We start from the raw sequence: 23,870 nt of genomic DNA, 5'->3' as shown, positions 1-23,870 counted from the left end.
TCCATCAAAATCACAATGCTATTTTTTAAAGAAATAGAACAAAAAATCATCAGATTTGTTTGGAACCACAAAAAACCCCGAATAGTCAAAGCAATATTAAAAAAAAAAAAAGAACAATACTGGAGGTATCACACTCCCTGATTTTTGCTTGTACTACAGGGCTATAATACTCAAAACAGCTTGGTGTCGGCGGAAAAACAGACAGATAGACCAATGGAATAGAATTGAGAACCCAGAAATAAAATCACATAAATATGGACATATAATTTTTGACAAAGAAGCAAAAAACATACAATGGAGGAAAGACAGCCTCTTTAATAAATGGTGCTGGCAGAATTGGGTAGCTACGTGCAAAAGAATGAAACTGGACTGCTATCTGTCACCATGTACCAAAATTAATTCAAAATGGATCAAAGACTTAAGCATAAGACCTGACACAATAAACTGCATAGAAGAAAACATAGGTACTAAACTTATGGACCTTGGGTTCAAAGAGCATTTTATGAATTTGACGCCAAAGGCAATGGAAGTAAAAACTAAAATAAACGAATGGGATTATGTGAAACTGAAAAGCTTCTGCACAGCAAAAGATACTATTGACAAAATAATGAGCCAACCAACTGAATGGGAGAAGTTTTTTGCAAACAATGCCTCTGATAAGGGGCTAATATCCAAAATATACAAGGAACTCATGAAACTCAACAACAAAAAAACAAACAACCCAATTGAAAAATGGGCAGAGGCAGAATCTGCATTTGAACAAGATCCCCAAGGGTTTCCTATGTATATTAGCTTCTAAGAAACAATGCTTCTCTCTGTGAACAGTGGTGAAATAAAAGGATTCAACATTAGGAATAGAGACAGTGGAAATGTAATGGCTGTGTGTGATGTCAGAGGAATAATGGATGGGGGGAGTGGGGTTGTCACTGTGTGAGGGATATAAATGATAAATGTCTAACTATTACATTGTTTTGTGCACCTGAAACTAATAAAAAAGTTATTAAAAATAAAAAAAAAAAAAAAAAAAGTAAAATGGGCAGAGGATCTGAATAGACATTTCTCCAAAAAAGATATACAAATGGCAAATAGACATATGAAAAAATGTTCAACATCGCTAATCATCAGAGAAATGCAAATGAAAACCACAAGGAGATATCACCTCACCCCAGTCAGAATGGCTTTCATCAACAAGACAAGTAGTAACAAGTGTTGGAGAGGCTGTGGAGAAAAAGGAACCCTCATACACTGTTGGTGGGAATGCAGACAGGTGCAGCAGCTATGGAAGGCAGTGTGGAGGTTCCTCAAGAAATTACGAATAGAATTACCATATGACCCAGCAATCGTTCTCCTGGGTATCTACCCAAAAAATCTGAAAACGTTTCTCTATAAAGACACGTGTACTCCAATGTTCATTGCCGCTTTGTTTACGGTGGCCAAGACATGGAAACAACCAAAATGTCCTTCGATAGATGAATCAATAAAGAAGTTGTGGTATACTGTGGATACCTGATCATGGCATTGTACACCAGAAGCTAAACATTAATGAATGCCAACTATAATTTTATATATATAATGTGATGTTTCAGTGTGAGGTCGGAGGGATAGTGTATGGGAAGAGGGGCGTTCACAGTGTGAGGGATATAAATGATGAACGTCTAAGTATTACCTTGTCTTGTACACCTGAAACTAATAAAAAAAAGAAGTTGTGGTATATATACACAATGGAATACTATTCGTCGTTAAGGAAATATGATATAGGAACATCTGTGACAACATGGATGGATCTTGAGAGTGTAATGCTAAGTGAAATAAGTCAGACAGAAAAAGCAGAGAACTTAATGATTTCACTGATATGTGGTATACAAACCAAAAACAACAGAAGAACAAGACAAACAAATGAGAAAGAAAAACTCATAGACAGAGACTAATTTAGTGGTTACCAGAGGTTAAGAGGGTGGGGGGGTGATGAGAGTAAGGGGCATCAAATATATGGTGATGGAAGGAGAACTGACTCTGTGTGGTGAACACACAATGGGATTTATAGATAATGTAATACAGAATTGTACACCTGAAATCTATGTAAATTTACTAACAATTGTCACCCCAATAAGTTTAATTAAAAAAAAAACAAAGAAAAAACAGTCTTCCATCATGATGAGTACTAATTTATTAAGTATAAAAAGCATCTTTGATTTTATACATCTGGGAGAGTTTCATTGCTTTATAAACAGAGACAAATATCTTATTTGTCTCTGATTTGACAACGATGGAGTTGGAGAAAGAAAATTTACATTCTGATTTTTAAAATCTAGAAAACCAGACAAAATATAGGAAACAGCAGTTTTCAGTCATTGGTCAATGGGCCATAAACAGCTGTGATCCCATCAGAGAAGGAACACATGAAGTGATCTCTATGATTGTCATAATTTACTGCCTGGTGGCAGTTTATAAGCTAAAGAGCAGGAAAGTGTTATACAACCAGAGACCAGCAGGTTTGCTGAGTTGAGGAGACAGAGATTGGATTTTGGAGAACTAAATGTGGTGAAACTTTTGGCATAGGGTAACTGAGAGCAGGATGCTGCACAGAGAGAGCCCTGGAAGCCTGAAGAGGTTTCTCCTAAAGTCTTCAGCTAGATACTGATCTGCACATGTATGAAAAGAAACTACCCATGTGCAGAAATGAACCACTGGAAAGATCTAGGCCAAAATATTCCCAGAAATATCAACAAAGAGCTGAGATTAGTTTGTGTTACTACCTATCAGTGTGGAAAAATCTCACGCTACATAGCATTGGGTAGAGTCTGCAGAAAGATGTCACCTTAATACAGGGGCTATATGAGTCCTATTATGAAGACTGCTCTAAAACTGCTCTAGTAAAGATTAAAGCAAACCTGAAAGAATCAAACTGATCCCAGGTAGTATAATTGTGTGCTGGAATAAAGTCCAATATTCTTCAAAGGAATACAATAAAATCAAGCACTCAGCAAACCAATATTCACAATTCTTATCATTCAATCAAAAATTACCACCAGAGTTATAAAATTAAGAAACCAAAACCTGATAGAACTAAAAAGAGAAATAAGCAAATTCAGCACTCCTCTGTCTATAATTGATAGAATAAGCAAACAGAAAAATCAGTAAGTATATAGAACACCAGAATAACAGTATCAAATAACTTGATCTAATTGACATTAATAGAGCACTCCATTTTAAGCCAGAAGAATACACATTTTCAAGTGCACAAGGAACAGTTACCAAAATAAGTTATATTCTGGACTACAAAATAAGTCTAAATAAATTTGAGAGGATTAAAATCATACAAAATATATTTTCTGACCAAAACAGAGTTAAACTAAATAACAATTTTAAAAAGTATCAACTAAATTTTAAATATTTAGAACCACTAAGTAATTCAAACAATAAATCATAATAAAAGTTAGAAAATGTTTTGAATAGAATGCAAATGAAATGACAATATACTAGATATAAATTTATAAAATTAAATACTTATATTTGAAAATAATAAATACCTCAAATCAATGACCCAATGTTGTCATGCAGCAGTCTACCTGTCTGTCCCCTTGTACCTGCCCCTAAAGAAAGGAGAGTCTGTGAGACTAATCCTTTCAGAGACTTTGCTTCACCTTTGTGCTTACACCTTATGTTTCCCTGTTTGGCCCCAGAGGATGGCTGGTTAGCCAATGACGAATAAGATTCCCCACATGGGGGACAACTCAAGCCAGGCACAGTTGAGTGGGGACCAACAGGAGAATCCGCGGGGTTGACTGAGGTGGGCCTCCCCCAGCTAAGGAGAGCTTCTGCCTTTGTGGCTGCATTCCTTCCCACGACCTGCTTGGGAAGAGATTCAATAGTGTAATAATAACATCAGTTCTCCATCTATCCATTTCAGTAAGTTTAAGCATAATGGTTTTGTCTCTTGGGGAGGTACATCCTGAAATTGAAGGTTCAGCTCCTTGCAGGAGGTACATTCTGAAATTGAGGTTCAACTTTTTGCAGGCAGGGGTAATTAGTTCAAATCAGTTTCTTAGTATAATGTGTGAAATTCACAGACCTTGGAGAAAACAATGTTGCTTTCTTGTGTATGCATCAATAAAAGCCACAGGAGGGCCCCCATTCAGGGCTCTGAGTCCTTTGAGGCTGTGAGACCCTTGGCTCCTGTTTCATAACTTTCTTGATTTCTGTTTCTTACTTTCTTAACCCTTTGCCGCCCCTTCTCGTTTGCTCACTGCCTGTGTTGTGTTGGACGCGGCAATCCAAGTTTTTACCTTAAGAATCTAGACAAAAAAGCAAATTATATTCAAAGTAAGCAGAAAGAAGATACTAAAGGTGAGTTAAAATCAAAGAAATTGAAAACAAAACCCCAATAGAGAGATGTCAATACAAAAAAATCTGACTCTGAGAAGAGCAATAAGAGTGATAGACCTCAAGCAAAACTATCAGAAAAAAGGGAGAAGGCACAGTTTGCCAATATCAAGAATGGGTTGTATCAGCACAGATACTATAGAAACACTAATAGATAAGGGAGTACTATGAACAATTTTCTGCCAATAAATTTGACAAGTAATGAAATGAAAAATATTTTTGAAAGATAAAACTTATAAAGTTCATTCAAGAACAAAGAAATAATCTTCACAATTGATATATATATATACATATATATATATGTATATACACATATACACATATATATGTATATGTGTGTGTGTTATATTTGTAGTTAAAACATTTCCAATTTAAAATAATTCCACATTCACTTATCTTCAATGGTATGTTGCTATATTTAAGAAAGAAAGAAATTCTATACATATTCTTTCAGAAAATACAAGAGGAATACTTCCCAACTCATTTTATGAGTTGTAATTATTTTATGACACCAAAATAAGACAAAAACATTAAGAAAAGAAAACAGGCCTGTATCCCTCATTAACATATATGCAAAATTCCTTTACCAAATATTAAGAATCAAATCCAACAATTATATGAAAGTGATAAGATGTAAATCATACACAAGTATGTTTAATTTTAGGAACACAGCTTGGTTTAACATTTGAAAACCAAAAGTATATTTCACCATATTAATAGATTAAAGAAGAAAAACCATATGACCACCTGAATATATGCAGAAAAATTGTTTGGAACATTTAACACCCACTCATGATAAAAAAGAAAAAAACCCTGAGCAAATTAAGAATAAAGAGGAATTTCTTCAATGTGGTAAAGGACATCTAGGAAAGGCCCTTGCCTAACTTAACACTCAGTCGTGAAAGACTGAGTACTTACTCTTAATGCCAGGAACATAGCAAGAATAAAAGGAAATAAGCACATCATCATTAGTCATCAGGGAAATGTAAATTTAAACCACTATGGGACATATAATGATATAGCTTTTAGAATGGTTAAAATTATAAAGACTGAAAACGCGAAGTTGGGGAAAATATGGAGCAACTAGAACTCTCATTGCTACTGAGAATGCAAAATGATATAGCCACTTTGAAACAAGGTTTTGCAGATTCTTTTAAAATTAAACATTAAGAATGGGACACAGCAAATATGCTTTTAAGTATTTACCTCAAAAAAAAAGAAATATAGTTCCACACAAAGACTACTACTTGAATGATTATAACATCTTTATTATAATAGTCCTCACTAAAAATAATCCAAATATCCATCAATATCTGATGAACAAATACACAAATTATGGTATAGCCATAAAATAGAATAACATTCAGCAATAAACAGAAACAAACCCCTGAGGTACATATGATACCCATGACACTACAGATGAATTTCAAATGCATACTCTGAGTAAAAAGAGCTACATAAGTAAGACTCGATACTGTCTGATTACATTTAAATCACATTCTAGGAAATGCCCACCTATAGTGACAGAGAGCAGATCAATGGTTTCCTGGGATCGGAGGTGGGGATGGAGGTAGGATTGGCTGCGAAGGATGTGAGAGAGTATTTGGGGGGGGAGTCGTGAAAATATTTTATGTCATTTGGGATGCCGGTTATATGATGTATACTTTTATCACAACTAACTTGTATACTTAAAATTGGTGAATTATATCTCAATAAAGCTGACTTTAGGAAAAGGCAAATAAATATATCATTATTATTTACCAGATGTTTCCACTGATTTATCCTCATTCCCTTTTCTGTTTGCTAAATCCTTGATTTCTTACACTGGCATATAAGTCTTGAAGCCAGATAGTAAAATGCCTCCGATTTTGATTTTCTTTTAAAAAATTGCCTTCCATGTCTTAACCACCATAAATAAAGGTACAGTGAACATTGAAGCACATATGTCTTTACAGATAATTTTTTTCAAATTTTGGGGGCATATAGTCAGGAGAGAGATTTCTGGGTTGTATGGTAATTCTATTCTTAATTTTTTGAAGAACCTCCATAGCAGCTGCACCAATCTGCATTCCCACCAACAGTGTCCTTCGATAGATGATTGGATAAAGAAGATGTGGTATATATACACAATAGAATACTATTCTGCCATAAGGAAAGATGAAATAGTACCATTTGTGACAACATGGAAGGATCTTGAGATTATTATGTTAAGCAAAATAAGTCAGGCAGAAAAAGTCGAGAACCATATGATTTCACTGATATGTGGGATATAAAACTGAAAACAACAAAGGAACAAGACAAACAAATAAAGAAACAAACACTCATAGACGTGGACAATAGTTTAGTGGTTACCAGAGGGTAAGGAGGGAGAGGGATGGTAGACGAGGTTAAACAGGATCAAATATATGGTGATGAAAGGAGAACTGACTGGGTGGTGAACACACAATGGGATATAGATGATGTAATACAGAATTGTACACCTGAAATCTATGTAATTAACTAACTGTTGTCACCCCAATAAGCTTTAATACAAAATTTAAAAGAAAAATAAATAAAAAGAAAATTAACTAGAAAAAAGAAAAATAGACTAGAAAAAATTGGATTCTGATATACATATTAGAATTAACTTGTTCATTTCTAATTCCCTCCCATCCCTCCTCCTCCCCCCACCCACAAACCACCAAATGAAAGCTCTCTGGGAGTCTGATTAGAATTACATTGGATCTATAGATCAATTTGTTGGAATTTTTATTACCAAACATATCATACATAAATATATTCAGACTAGATATAATGAAATGGATTTTGTGTGATAGAATTATGTCCAAGAAAAAAATTTAGTCACCTAAATAGTTTGGTAAAATCAAAGCCTATCTTCGACTGGTAACAGCTTCACATGTGTCTTCTGTAGAGCAACTAGGAGAACTTTCCTAGGACCTGAGGGACTTGCGGGTGTCCAGTTACAAGGGTGTATCGGTAAGTATTATCGATTGCTGTACACAGACTTAATTTCAAGGCTCCATACGCAAGACACACCACCACAAGCCGGGATGAAGGGGTTAAAGAGTTTTATTACAAAGCAAAAGTAAAGAAGACAAGATAGAGATTAGAGGAATATATCATCATACCACTAACAAGCATGGAGGCAATTCATCATACCACCAGAGCCTAGTCAATTAGAGTCGCAGAGCAAGCACCGGCCTTTCATCTGCATGGGCAAAACATCTTGCGCAGAAACAGCACTGACATTTTATCAGCACGGGTGAAATATCTTGCAGCACCAGAGGTGGGTGGCCCGGGGAACAACCGTGCCTGCCTTTGTTTTTCTGGGGTGTTGAGGATTTCACTAACAACAGTGGCAAGGAGCCAATAAGCATATGTGTCAGCAAAACAAGGAATTGGTCTCGGATCTGGCTAGGAGCCAGGGCCAGTCCTTGGTAGGATATTAGATGTATTGGAGCTCGGCCCATCTGCGCTAAGGCGAAGGCCAGGCTGCACATTCTGTTGTTTTCTTGGTCATTGGCAGGGTAGCCAATCCTTCCAAGGCCAAGCACGTATCCAAGTTCCAGAGAAGGTTTACATCCCCAAATGTTCCCAGGCAGACCTTCATATATTCTATCCCTTACAAAGGGACAGCAACTTGATCCCATTTCCTGAGCATCATTAAAATTCAATTTTTAAGAACCTTTCTAGGAATAGTTCTGTTCTTGCATTATTTAATTTTGTCTTCCCAACTGGCTTTGTGACAAGGTTTGAGATACATTTCAAGAGAAAATGTTAACACTCCAGAGTATCCTATTTTGGGGACAGGATTGCCTGCCCATCAGACTAAAAGTGGTGTGGCTTTTCCAATCTCCATCCCAAAATGTCATCCTTATTCCTCACTGACCTATCCCAGCACAAGTCTAACTCTGGTAAACTTTTTTTTTTTTGAAACTGCATGCAAAGAAGGCTTTCCATCTTCTGTACAATTCTAGATAAAATCTGTAAAACATAAAGAATAATTCTGATTTTGAAAATGTCCAAATTTGTACTTCAATAGAAAGTGGATGTTAAAAATAGAGCAGTCCTCTGATATCATTTGGGACTTTCCAAGTTTTCCTAGGGGAAGGCCCAGACACACTCTGTGAAATAGGTAGTAGGAGTGGGATTGAGTGTTCTTATCTCCCCTGTTGCTCTGCAATGTTCACAGGTGCTTCTGACTGGCTGGGATCAAAGGGAAGGATGGAGCTCATACTAGACTTTAAGCCACACTATTGTTACAAGATCAGGAGTGGAGAATGAGATTTATTGGTGTATGTTTTGAAGTCATTCTGTAAACAACAATTGATGCCAATTCATTTGTGTTTGGGTTGGTGATTGAATTTCCTTTTGTAACTTACATTTTAAGAGGACAGGTTATGGATTAGTGTTCCAAAGTTAAAATTTTCATCTGCCTTGCAATTTGCTCAGTAGTGTTTTCGAATAAGAGGGCATCCAGCCTGGCAGCATGTTAGAATCACCCAGTAAGCTCATAAAACTAGCACTGTCTGCCCACACTGGCAATAAACCAGAATTACAGGAGGAGGGTGCTGTCATTGGTTGCTTCTTTTAAAGTTCCCTGGGAGATTCTAATATGCAATCAAGGACAAGAATCATTAATCCTGCCTTAAAGGCATTACATATTCTAAAGGTACTATCCGATTCTTTACTGACATTTGTGTTTCTTTTCTGTCTACAACCTTCTCCTAACAACCATCACCAATAGTTTATAAACTTTGTTATCTAAAGTCTACCTTTATCTGCCATAAAAGCTGTGCCAGGTACCAGCCAGATAAACACATTAGGTTTGGGTTTAAAATGGATTATTGTATATATTTGGGTTCAGGTACTTACTTAAGAAATAGAAATCATGAAAATTTCATCTCCTTAACTTGTTTTTGTACAATTCAGAGCACATGTGTTGCTGAACTCACTTTCTCTTACTTGTGTTTATTTCTGATATAATTTCATGAAAGCTGTTGGGGGTGCAGACTCCTTCAGTTCTGTTTAGTGTTGTAGTAAATATTCATGTTTCGCTAGTATACACCTTCAAAAATCAAACATAATAAAATATGTGATGTGTTATCAAGAAAAAAACCAAAAACCTAAAAAATAAATGCATATACATTTATTATAAAAAAGACTTTGATTATTTAACAAATGGTATGATTTTATCAACTAATATTCTTCTGGGCACCAACACTCCTTGGTGCTCTGGGTTGCATTATGTACTTTTCCTTTGGGTCCTTCCCTTTCTCCTTTGCTTTTTATCTCCCGTTCTTCATGATCTCTTTCCTTTAAGGGTATGGTCAAGTTTTTCTCACAAACAAAGCCTATTCTTGAACCTATATTCTTATTTAGCTATTGTTCTCTTTCTTCCCTTCATGTATATCATCAAGTATACATTATATTGTAGAAGTGACAGAAAACTCAACTTAAACTGGCTTTAGAAAAAAATGGAATTCATAATTCAATGACTTATCCAAAGAAGTTTTTTAAAAAAAGGACCTCATGAAACAAAAAAACAAGACAATGCCCTCCCCTCGTGCTCAGACAGCAATGATAGTAATAATGACAGACAGTTGTGTCATGCTTCATTGTTAACACAGTGTATTTGTACACATTATGGAATTTAATTCTCTAGTATCTGTGAGGTAAATATTGTCAGCATAAAGGTTAAAAAAGAAGGAACAGAGTCTTGGAGAGTTTGAAGTTAAATGTCTTGTGCATTGTTGCACAGTTAGCAATTGATAGAGTAAGGTAAAAATTAAGGTCTTTTGATTCTAAGTTTGGGGTCTTTGTGAGAAGATCACTATATAATATTGTGAAAAGTAAAAGGCTTTGGTGTTTTACCAATCTTTTACTTTTTAAAATTCTGATTAATTCTTATTTATTTATTTATTCATTAGTTCCAGGTGTACAAAACAATGCAATAGTTAGACATTTCACCCCTCACAAAGTGATAATCCCCCACCCCCAATCTATTGCCCCTCTGACATTGTATATATTTATTACCATTCCACTGACTCTATTCCATATGCTATACTCCATATCCCATGACTATATATGTTAAATTATAGTTGGCATACAATATTATTCAACTTCAGGTTCAGGTGTACAGTGCAGTGATCAAGCATCTACACTGTCCATGAAGTGGTCTCCTTAGTAAGACATGTTCCCATCTGACACACTATAAAATCTTTACAACATTGATTATATTCCCCAAACTGTCTTTCACATCCCCATGGGGATATTGTAGTTACCAATTTATGCTGTCTAATCCTTTCTTCGTCTTCCTCATCCCCACACCTCTCCCTTCTAGCAACCATCAGTTTTTCCTCTATATCTCTGACACTATTTCTGTTTACTTTGCTCATTTATTCAGTTCTTTAGATTCCACATATAAATGAGATCATATGGTATTTGTCTTTTTCTGTCTGACTTATTTCACTTAGCATAATGCTCTTTAGGTTCGTCCATATTGTTGCACATGGTAAGGTTTCCTTCTTCTTTACGGCCAAGTGATACTCCACTTTATAAATGTACAATAGTTTCTTAATCCAGTCATCTACTGATAGGCATTTTGGATGTTTCCAAATTTTGGCTATTGTGAATAGCACTGCAATAAACTTCGGGGTGCATATAGTTTTTCAAATTAGCATCTTGGATTTCTCTGGATAGATACCTAAGAGTGGAATTGCTGGGTCATAAGGTAGTTCTATTTCCAGTTTTTTGAGATGCCTTCATACTGATTTCCATAGTGGCTGCAGCAATCTGCAATCCCACCAACAGTGCACCAGGATTCCGTTTTCTCCACAACCTCATCAGCACTTGTTGTTTGTTGATTTATTGATGGTAGCCATTTTGACTGGAGTGAGGTGATATCTTATTGTGGTTTTTATTTGCATTTCTCTAATGATTAGTGAGGTTGAGCAAATTTTCATGTCTTTCAGCCATCTGTCCTCTTTAGAGAAATGTCTCTTCATGTGTTCTGCCCATTTTTTAACTGGGTTGCTTGTTTTTTTGGTGTTGAGTTGAATTACTGGTATTTTTTTTTAACTTATTGGGGTGACAATCATTAGTGAAATTACATAGATTTTAGGTGTACAATTCTGTATTACATCATCTATAAATCCCATTGTGTGTTCACCACCCAGAGTCAGTTCTCCTTCCATCACCATATATTTGATCCCCCTTACCCTCATCTCCCTCCCCCCACTCCCCTTACCTTCTGGTAACCACTAAACTATTGTCTGTGTCTATGAGTTTTTGTTTCTCATTTGTTTGTCTTGTTCTTTTGTTGTTTTTTTTTTGTTTATATACCACATATCAGTGAAATCAGTGTTTTTTAAATTTGGGTAATAACCCCTTATTAGTGTGTCAGTGACAATTATCTCCTCCCATCCAGTAGGCTGCCTTTTTGTTTTACTGATGGTTTCTTTTGCTGTGAAAAACTTTTCAGCTTGATGTAATCCCACTTGTTTATGTTTTCTTTTGCTTCCCTTGCCCAAGGGAATATATCAGTAAAAATAGTACTCAGAGTAATGTCTGCAAATTTACTCCTTATATTATCTTTTAGGAGTTTTATGATTTCGGGTCTTACATTTAGTTTTTAGTCCATTTTGAATTTGTTCTCATATGTGACATAAGGAGGTGGTCCAGTTTCATTTTTTTGCATGTGTCAGTCCAGTTTTCCCAGCACCATTTATTTAATAGACTATCTTTACCCCCAATGTAAAGTATTGCTTCCCTTGTCATAGATTAAATGACTATATATGAATGGATTTATTTCTAGTCTCTGTATTCTGTTCCATTGATCTATGTATCTGTTTTTATGCCAGTACCATACTGTTTTGATTACTATAGACTTGTAATATGATTTGATGTCAGGTAGTGTAATACCTCCCACTTTGTTCTTATTTCTCAAGAATTCCTGTGGCTATTCGAGGTCTTGTATGGTTCTATATAAATTTTAGGATTATATGTTCTATTTCTGAGAAAAATGTCATTGGTAGTTTGATAGGAATTGCGTTGAATCTATATATTGCTTTAGGCAGTATTGACATTTTAACGGTATTAATTCTTCCTATCCATTAACATGGTATGTGTTTCCATTTATTTGTATCTTCTTTTATTTCTCTCTTCAGTGTCTTATAATTTTCTGAGTACAGGTCTTTTACTTTTTTGGTAAAAATTATTCCTAGGTATTTTATTGTTTCGAAGCAGTTGTAAATAGGATTGTTTTCTTGATTTCTCCTTATGATAGTTTATTATTAGTGTATACAAATACAACTGATATCTGAATATGTATTTTGTATCCTGCTACTTTACTAAATTTGTTTATCAGTTCTAATAGTTTTTTGGAGGAGTCTTTGGGATTCTCTCTATATAGTGTCATGTCAACGGCACATAATGACAATTTTACTTTCTCCTTTCCAATTTGGATACCTCTTATTTCTTTTTCTTGTCTAATTGATGTGGCTAGAACTTCCACAACTATGTTGAATAAAAGTGGTGAGAGTGGGCAGCTTGGTCTTGTTCCTGATCTTAAGGGGAAAAGTTTTAGCTTTTCCATGTTGAGTAAGATGTTTGCTGTGGGTTTATCATATATGGCCTTTGTTATTTTGAGATATGATATAAAAATTTTAATAAAAAAGAAATGGAAATATAATTTTGGAGCATGGTAGGTAACACTAAACCAGGAAGGCTTAAGAACACTATGTATATTATTTAAATTATGTAGAAAAATGCAAAGAGGAGAAGGAGAAAAGGTAGCCCAGTTTTAAGAAAAAAAATGTATGTTTAAATTATTTTATAGTAGCCATTATGAATCCAATAATGGACTTAGAATTTTGCTTTGTTTTCTCTGCCCCCAGCACTATGGATATCCCTGCCATAAGGACTTAGAACTCAAATGAGCAATGTGAAATGCATTCTGAAAAATAAAAATAATCAGAATACCATCCAGAAAGGGGAGGATCTTTGCTATTCAGCAGTAACCAGCTGGATTTTTTAAGAATGTTCAGGGAACAAAAGAAACAACAAACAAACTAACTAAAAAAAGAAACACAAAAAAACAAACAAACAAACAAACAAAAAACTACTTCAACTCTTCTTGAGCAGAATTTTGTGTGTTATCAGAGTGGTTGAATATTCAGCCATAAAAAGGATAAAACACTGTTTCACACTATAACATAGATGAGTGTAAAACACTTTTTGCTGAAAAAAAGTTAGACACAAAGGCCACAAATTATATTGTTCCATTTGTATGAAATATTCAAATATTGTATGAATATAAGTCCATAGAGATAGTATACAAACAGATTGATGATTGTGGGGGGCTGAAGGCAAAGGGGAATGGGGAGAAAATGCCTAATGGATAAGGGATTTTACTTTGGAATGATGAAGATATTTTTGAACTACGTGGACGTGGTGGTGGCACATTAGGAATATATTAAATATCACTGAATTGTTTAATTTAAAATAGTTAATTTTATGTTACGTGAATTTCACTTCAATAAATTATTGTATTGTAAATCATTTAGAAAATTTATCATGGGAAAGGATAAAGTAAGTTTTATGTATTTATCACACAATAGAGTTTTAGAACATAACTGGATCGTGAACCTGAAAGTGCTTTGTATAAAGGGAAAACAAATCTGAGGTAAGAGGAGATTAGATAGTGTTCTTGATAGAGGTGACCATAGCAACAGAAACATTTTAGAAATGACTTAATTTTGTTCCACGTAATCATTTTGGGTGAACAATTGCAAAGCAAATCTACAAATCCCATTATTATACATTCAAGGTCAACTAGAAATGTCAATATAGCATATTCAGGGTTATTTTACTTTGAGTCCTTGGTTTCACTAATCTTGTTTTTTGAATAAAATTGCTAACTCATGAAGAATTGAAGAAGTTTTTTGTTTTGTTTTGTTTTGCTTTGTGTGTTTGTTTTTTTCCTGAACATTAAGAAATCTAGCTTGTTACTGCTAGATAGCAAAGATCTTCCCCTTTCTGGATGGTATTCTGATTATTTTTATCTTTCAGAATGCATTTCACAGAATTAGTAAACTGAGTTGCTCTGTGCAATTTTATATTTTATATTTTTTTCTTTGCTCACTTCACTATGCCTTAATTTTGAAGTTTTTCCTTTTGTACTTGCTTTTGGAACAATTCTCTCTAAATAAAGAATTTAGTTGTTCTGTGAGATATATACTATTAACTAGCGTCAAAATTGACAATGTTGAAAATTTATTAACATACGTTGTATATTATAGAAGGTGATTTAAGCAAAATGATAATCCCAGACAAGAAATATCCGATAAAAAATAATAAAGAGAAAAGTATGGAGGAATATCAACTCTTGTTTTCTTATTTTGTCCACTATTGTTTATATGATTAGCAGTTCCCTATAAGAGCAAATTCTCCAATAAGTATTTTCTTGAAAAATAAGAAATTATTTTGGGATAATCACCAAAATAGTGCCATGTAGTCACTTTTGTATTGTCATTCCTTTTAATTCTGAACAAAATCTCATTTTTGGTTATTGTTTTTATTAAAATCATTCAACAATAACACCTTTCATTAAATACCTTCTATGTTCCTTGCATGGTGATAGGTGGTGAATATGTAAAAGTAAGCAAAATAGATAGTCACTGCCTATGTAGAAATGAGTTTAATAAGGGAAGACAGTAAATTGAAGCCTAGCAATAAAAGTGGCCAAGTGCTGTAAGTACATGGCAGATAGAATTCCGCTTTTCTGATGGAAGGGAAAGGGAAAAAGTTTCTCATTGCAAGCGACATGTAAGCTGCCATTTAAAGGACTCTTATGTGTTGAAATGTGTCCCTCTCAAAATTGGTAGGTAACGTCTTAATTCCTAGTATATCAGAATATGACATTATTTGGAAATAGGATAATTGTAGTTATTGAAGCTGAGTTTGTACTGAAATATGGCAGACCCCTAATCCCATTTGACAGATGTCTTTATAAAAACGGACACACATACAAGGAGAAAACCATGCGAAGGTTTCAATGATGCTGCTATGAATCAACATTCGAGTATTAGGAGAAAATACTAGAATGGAACTATTTTAGTGCCTTCAGAGGAAGCATAGCCCTACTGATGTCTTGATCTCAGATTTATAGCCTACAGAACTTTGAGCTAATAGATTTCTATTGTTTAAGTCATTCAATTTGTGGCACTTTGTTGCAATAGCCCTAGCAAAGACTATGAGGAATTTCAAGTTGAACAGTTGGAAAGAAAAGGAGCTACTGGCCACTGAGGACTATTCTACTTATAGTTAAATATGGATACCTCTACACACCTGTTAGAAAGGGTAAAATCTGGAACACTAACAGCACCAAATGCTGGAGAGAATGAAGAGTAACAAGAACTCTCATTCATTACTTGTGGGAATTAAAACTTCTACAGATACTTGAAAAAAAGTTTGACAGATTTTTACACACTAAACGTACACTTACTATATGATCTAGTAATCACCCTCCTTGACATTTCCTCAAATTAAAAACCTATGTCCACATAAAAATGAACTCATGCAACCCCTTGAATTGAAAAATTTTATTATGGTATTTTCTTAAATGGAGGTCCTATTACAATAGTGTGTTCCCTTCCTTTTTTCCCTACTTGCTCGTGTAAGGAGTGGCATGTGACTCATACCTAGAAAACTCTAAAATAGTTTGGAAGTGCCTCTGACAGAGGATTGCTAGGCTCCAGTTGACAAATGGCAAAAGTGTTTATAGAATACTTGTGAACACAATGAAAGGAATTAGAATTGCTATCCTCTTGAAAAATAATTTACCCAAGACTCTATAAAGAGAAGTGATCCCCAAAAAGAGAGATAATAACCTCAAAAAAATGACATACTGTATATTTCACTTTTGAAAAGAAAAAGCTATGGGGATAGAAAACAGGTCAATAATTGAAAGATGTTGGGATTAGGGGAACGGGCTGTCTATAAATTGCACCAAGTAATTTATTGGTGAGACTAAATTGTTCTATATATTGATTTTGGTGGTGGTACACAACCATATCCAACGTCAAAACTTACAGAACCGTCTTCTGAAAAGGTTGAATGTTTGTACTTGGTATTTACCTTAATTTATCTTAAAAATTAAAATAAGAATATTCTCGAGGTTGATTCTTTTAAAATATATACATAATTCTGCCTTTTGCTAACACAGTTGACTCTTGAACAGCACAGGTCCACTTCATATGCAGAATTTTTTCAATAAATATACAGTTGGCCCTCTCATCTCCAGGTTTCGTATACTCAGATTCAACTGACTGCAGATCGAAAAGAGTATTTTTGATCTGTGATTGGGAATCTGAGGATGAGGAGGGCAGACTTTATGCATATTTCTACACCGTTTTAAATAAGGGACTTGAGCATCCGCAGATTTTGGTATTCTCAAGGTGTCCTGGAACCAATCTCTGCAAATTTTGAGGGACTACTGTAGTTACATTTTGGGGAGCAAAGGTTATATGAAGATTTTCAACTACACAGTGGTCAATGCTCCTAACCCCTGTGTTTGTGAAGGGTCAACTATATATATAGTTAACTTAAAAATTCACATTTTGCTATTCTTGTTCATATATCCCTCAAAACACAGTTATCTGTTTATTTTTTTGTGTGTGAGAATATATTTATAGAAGCATTTAAATCTATGTACTTGTACATCAACTATTTTTTACCTCAATGTAAACATAAATGTATGTATAGAATAACATTTATCTAAAATTAATAGTGCATATTTGTGGTTATGATATTTAATATAATATCTGTTTTGTTTCTTGTATTCATTTTAAGTGCTTAAGTTACCTATGATAGGTATGTACTATTTTTTCTTCAAAACACACACACACAAAACACATATAAAACAAGAGAGATGTTTGTTTGGTAGCTGGAATAATATAGATATCAGACTTGATTTTAAAATTATTTATATGATAAGTCACTTTTATGGCACTGTAATTACTTAAAGGACATCTGTGGTCTTGTATGACATAGTGATGAGTTGTTTCTCAGTTACAAATGACCAGATAATGATGCCCTGTCAGACTAGTCTTCTCGATATAGTTTCAGCTCATAATCAATCATTGTAAAGATATCTAAGTTGTCATGCTTTCAATAGTTGTAACTCTGGTTGTGTAAGTAACTTGTTAAATAGCTTTATTCTTCAAACTTTAGGATCTTTTAGAGGTCAGATATCTATCTTCATAAATATTGATGAACTAGACCAGATCATGTCCCAAGAGGTTTGCATCCAAGGCAGGCAGCTCATATCTACTCCTGTTTATTGCAGTTATATCCCTCAGGATCATGCTCTAAACATATATAAAACTTACAAATTCAGTCCAAAAATGGAAACACAAATGTAGTTAAAGTATTTGTTTTTATTGTCTAGGATGCTTCATAAAAAGGTTACAGTTTTATTAGTAGTACATTGATAAACTCAAAGAACAAAGTGACAAGCTTTTGTCACTGATATTAATTTACATTTTACAAACATCCACCAAAACAATTAAAAATGAAATAAATAGATTTACATTTCATATTTCTGGAATTTTCACTATATTTTAATATGTATAAAATATATAACATTTATAATATTTATTTATCTTCAAAAGCAACTTCAAATGTGCAAATAAGTGAATTATTATTTTAAAGTATTGAGGAATAAGAATAAATCATAAACAAGAGTTTTAGAGCTATGAATAAAGCAATTCTTTAAGGAAAGTTCATGAGTACAGCAGTATTAAGAGTTGTAAAAGGTTTGTTATTAATATCAGAACATCTACTCTTACCTTAAAAAGTAAAGCACAAAACTGCCCTTGTGCTTTTAAAGCTTCTCCACACTGCTGATTTCTAGCAGTAATTTGAAATAGTTGCTCAAATATTACTGTCCAGAACAATAAATCAAGCTTTTCTCATATCCAGCATTCCATGTAGACAAAGTTTATGAACTAGCTTTGTCATTATAAATGAGGGAAATGTCAATCTATAAACTAATGCACCCAAAGGAAAATTACTCTGCTAACATGGTCAATATGGACTTGACATTTATTTTCAAGTGATTACTTTTCTACTTGCTAAATGACAGTTTTGTGAACAAAGACTTTAAAACTGTAAGTTGGTATATATTTGGAAAATGGGCAAGAAATTATTAGCTGATAATTTAATTCTCACTTAAATATAGTGTTGGATGACAAATGTTAGGATACACATTACATTTATATTATTTATTGAAGTATTTTTAAAGTAAATACTTGTTGCAATATAACACATTTAAATTGCCCTGTTTTAATATATTTTAGCTTAAATGGATTGTTGTTATTCTTTATCAGGCAAAATACATTATTATAGTAGTTAGCAAAGATTTGAAATGATAGTTGAACTCCTTTCTCTGACCTAAGAATCGATAATACAATATTTTCTTTGAGCTTGCACTGTGTGCACTATAATGCATCCTTTAATGTGCGTATATATGCACACTTTGTGTATATATATATATATATATATATATACACACACACACTTTGTATACACATACACACACACACACACACACACACACACACCAAGGCACTAGAGGGGTTAACACAAAATTGAGCATTCTGCTATTAAAATGTGCTCTAGTACAAACTAGGTTTTGATGAATAAATCCCATGCATCTAAACCTAAATTAAATAAGAAATAGAGATTTTTCTGAGTATTTTTCATTTCTAAAGTGTCTCATTCAAGTAATCCAAGTTATAGCAAATGATACTGATTAACCATTGCACTATAAAAGAAAATGCTAAATACTATTTACTAACTAATGAAAATCAGAATCATAATTTTTAATAGGTGGCTGCTCTACTAATCCTAAGTAAAAACGTAGTCCTTTTTTATCAATAGTACCAAAAATAAATATGGTAGTATCGTAAACTAATTCAAGCTAAAATTTACAATGTAAATTTAAAGTATGTTAAGTATATGTATTTGAAATATATCCTTCTAATATACTTTGTGGTTAGCATTTTATTATATATACACATATGTATGTGTGTGTGTGTGTATGTACTATACAATGAGATGTACATATCTCATTGTGTACCTTTTCCTTTATCATACACATAACCAGAGGCTAGAAGATTTTTTTGATATAAGAAAAAGGATATTGAAATAAATTGCCTTTTTGTTTTTTTCTTCTGGTTTTTGTTTTTAAGAAGGTTGCAGCTCATAGTGGCACATGTGGGGATCGAACTGGCCACCAAAACCACATTCTAACTAACTGAGCTAAATGGCCACCCCCTGCCTTTTTGTATTGTTAAAATGGATCTTTTACAAAATTCAACATTAATTTTTAATGATTACATTAGATGTATTTAAAGTTTTAAAACACTTTTTTCCTTTTGGCTAATTAGCCCATTTCATATTGCCTGTAGACCAGGTTATCTCACTGTGGACATATAGATGTTATCCCAACGTGAAGCACACCGACATACAACTCTAGTTAGTAGCAGAGATTCTGTGATGAACTGGCTGCTACTGTTTCACATCCTAAGTTAGATACCTCCTTCTACTTTTTCGCCATAAGCTCGACAGTAGCCTACCGAAGCCTGTTTTGTGGTGGGCTTCTGATTTTAGAATGACTGTTGTGTTTGAACAATACATAGTGAGGGGTAATTCCATGGTGTCACCATAGTTATAGATATGTACTTAGTTTTTTGATCAAAATAAATTATGCTAAAATAGTACATTGTCAAATTTGCCACAGTTATTTTAATAGTGTGTCCTAGATTCAACTTGACACTTGCACAGGTAAATTTATGAACCTTCACTTTTTAAAATTTAATGTTCTTCAGAATTAGTCAGATGTAAAGTGAATTGATAATTTATGGTTATATAAATAGTTTGATGTTAAAATTTTTAATTGTAATGGTAATGCCCTTTTATAAAAGATCATGTGTCCTTCTTGAGTGACTTTTTTCTTCCATTAAAAATGTAAATCAAGCACCTTATTAGATACTTCATCATTTTAATTTAGTTGAGAACATATGCATACATAAAAAATATGTTATTTTTCTTTTTTTAATGGGTAGCTGTCATTTAAAAGCAGATCTCAGTGCAGTTGTAGTGAAGGTCAGAGAGTGTTCTCCACATTATACAAATAGGTATGTAATACCTGGGATTTGAGTCTTGGGCACACACCTCCAAAGCTTTCAGATTTCAAACCTCTTCACATTTACATTCCTAAGAAAAAAAAAAATACCTAAAATTACTGACATAGCTTGCTGTTATATAATCACTTTTCATGACATGGTAAGATACAAATTTCAAATTGTATTTTCATATCTCACTTTATTTTCTCATAAAATGTTACTAAAATGGAAAAAATGTCATTTAACATAAGTAATAGTTTTGAGACTACTTTCTAGAAACATTTCAGTTCATGATTAGCTAGTAGGGTTTTTCACACAGTATTTGTTGATATTTTTTTACAAAAGTTTTCTCAGGTCACTGCAAGTGTATGAAACTTTAACTTGATAATAAATCCCGTTAAGTAAAATGTAAATTTCCTTAAATGAAGGAAAAAACAAGAGGTTCATGAATGTTTCATTCATTCATAATGAAATTAACACATTTTGGCATATTTGGTTGACACTGGCAGTGAATAAAATATTTACTATCAGTGATCCAAAGATGAAATAGTCCATTTCATATTGTGCCTATCATAGGTCAATGTTATTATCCTTCTATAATTCTTAGGAATATTTACAATAAGATGAATAAAATTGGAGAACCAGTGTCAAATCATGGAATGAGAATACAGGCGAAATCTATGTCAGCAAGTTAAAGTGCTTTTTACTTTGATGAGATTTTTTTGTATGCTAATGTCCTTGTTGCCATATGTTTTTTTGCCTCATTTATGTCACTTATAAAACAATTACAGAGCATTAGTTTATGATCTGAACCCAACATGTATTTTGAATGCAAAATAATCTAAAGTACAGAAGTAGACATTTAACTGGTATTTTCATTGATAGACAGGTAACAATTTTTATATTATTTACATAATTTGAATCATTCATTCTTTTGTCTCCAGTTTTGATGAAAATATACTGGTACAAGTCAACCAAGTGAGAATAAGCTCTTGTATTCATTTAGGATTATTCACAGATGCCTTTCAAAACAGAAATGCTTTTGAGATTTCTTATGATCCTTTTTCTGCAGAAACTTTAATTTGACTTCACTGTTGATTTGATGATATCATTCTTTCTTCATTGTCCAAAATGATGAATATGTTTTTTCTATTTATGTAGCATGGTAAGTGGCAATACAAATCTCAGTATGTCAAGTTGTGTACTTTGCTTTGTTTGTAGTAGCAGAGCTGGCAGCAGCAGAAGCAGTAGACTGATTGCCCAAAAAGAGAGGGTCCAAACAAGCTACTTTGGCAGCAAAGAATGAATGAATGCAGTGAAGGACAGCAAATAGATTTGAAAATTCCAGCTCCTGAAAGAAAACAGAAATGGGTCAGACAAAATAAAAACAAATTCCTTTAAAAAGTTCATAATAACTAGACAACTAGAAAATAACTAGACATTTTTTTCAAGTGCAGTAAATGTTACTAGAATCAATTACATCTAATGTATGGCAACTGTATGTGGGAATGTATGTGGGAATATTTATTCAATTTGTAAATTTGTAAATTTCATATGCATTGTAGATTTACTTCAAAACATGGTGGTCTAAGAGCTAGAAGGACTAAACATTCTTATTATGCATGCAAGTCATTTCAATATTGATATATGCTGCATAAAAATTTATTTGTCCAGATTAAAATTGTATTCCTGATAAAGTATAAGTAAAGAGAAACATGGGGATTGCTTAAAAACTATTTTTGTAACTTGAAACATTTCACATAATAAATTTGAATTGGAATAATTAAAAATATTTTTCATTATTCTATAGAATAAGTCACTATTTGTCATTAAGACAGTGAATATGAAATACTGAAAGTAAGAGGACATGAATGTTTTTGACATTAGTTTCAATTTAAAAAAAAATAATGCATGCCTTAATTTTAAATTTAAATAATTTTTTAAAGTTTATTGGTGTGATAATTTTTAGTAAAGTTACATTGGTTTTAGGTGTATAATTCTGTAATGTGATATATAAAGATGAAAATAACAAAGGAAGACAAACAAATGAAGAAACAGAAACTCATAGACACAGACAATAGTTTACTGGTTACCAAATTTATATAACTTTAATTGTTGTACTTGGTTGTTAAAATCATGAAGTGATGCTCAGGATAGATTTTAAAAGTTGACATCACAAACATTTTCTATGAAAAACCATAAAAATATTTTAATTCCAAGAGGATTGAAAGAAGACAGATGCATGTAAGTGCTTAATAAAGTCTATATGACAAAATTATCCTAAAGAGGATAACTAGAGGGTAATAAACCATATGAAATTGCTGATAAAACTGTTGCTATATCATTACATATTTGTAATACAGGATGCAGAATTATATTTGATATGCACATTACTGACAGTGTTTGCAATTTATAGTGTTTGGCAATCTATTCAATTAGTACATTTCAATATCTGCATGTACCAAGAAACTATTTATATCAAATAATTCACTTTGGGAGTATTTTCTCAGGTCATACCATAGGAATGCAATAGATCACAGCGTAGATTCATAGCTCTGTACAACACAGATAAAATTGCCTATGTTGTCTCAGTAATTCCTTTCAAAACTTGAATATTTCATACTCAGTTTCCTATAGCAAACGTTGACATTCTATTTAATTCAAGTATTTGAATTTTCTAAAATGCTTCCCTATAAAAATTATTTTAGTTACTGCATCATAATTATTTCAGAAGCTTTAATTTAACAATCCACTTCAATGGCACTGTATGTTATTCATCAACTTACAGGTTTCCTCTTGCCTTAACTGAACCCAAAAATCCTCCATTCACCATTTCATTCTTTGTGTAGTCAGCATATTTCACCTGCAGGTTTTTAATAATTTCTGTGTCAACCCATATTAAGTTCACCAGATATAAAAAGGGTCGGAAAGATTTAGAAAATAAGAAATGTGCTAGTGTAGTATTAAAAAAATAAAACAAACAAAAACACCCATGCAATTCACTTTTGGTGAAGGGAAAAAATATTGTTGAATTTTGCAACTAGACAACAATATAACCAATAACTTTTTCTCAAAAATAATTCTGTCACATCTTTATTAAATTGGAGATTATATCTTTGTTATCAAAAACAAATATCTAAATATGCAATAATTTTGGGAAGATTAAAAATTTCAATTATTCATGCCTTGTCATTTATATGTCAATTACATGATGTAGACTGGCACTTTATAATTTTTATGCGTTTTCTCAGGGAAGTAAGTAGTAGGCAAGAAATAATAGGTAACTAGAAGAGAAAG

At 33.1% G+C, this 23,870-nt stretch overlaps 1 protein-coding gene across 7 annotated transcripts in view; it reads right to left on the bottom strand.

Annotated features, from left to right (window-relative positions):
• Positions 1-17,970: 17,970 nt before the first annotated feature.
• SNTG1 (syntrophin gamma 1) overlaps positions 17,971-23,870 on the bottom strand; it is an 894,682-nt gene continuing 888,782 nt past the window's right edge. For all 7 annotated transcript variants that reach the window (XM_081070081.1, XM_081070082.1, XM_081070080.1 and 4 more), the window contains one exon: positions 17,971-21,924. In XM_081070081.1, coding sequence (XP_080926207.1) covers positions 21,766-21,924 — 159 coding nt within the window. In that variant the 3' untranslated portion in view covers positions 17,971-21,765. The remainder of the gene's footprint in view (positions 21,925-23,870) is intronic.

This window comes from Rhinolophus hipposideros, assembly GCF_964194185.1.
Source record: "Rhinolophus hipposideros genome assembly, chromosome: 13".
Lineage (NCBI taxonomy): Eukaryota > Metazoa > Chordata > Mammalia > Chiroptera > Rhinolophidae > Rhinolophus > Rhinolophus hipposideros.
This window is presented reverse-complemented; position numbering and strand designations above follow the sequence as displayed.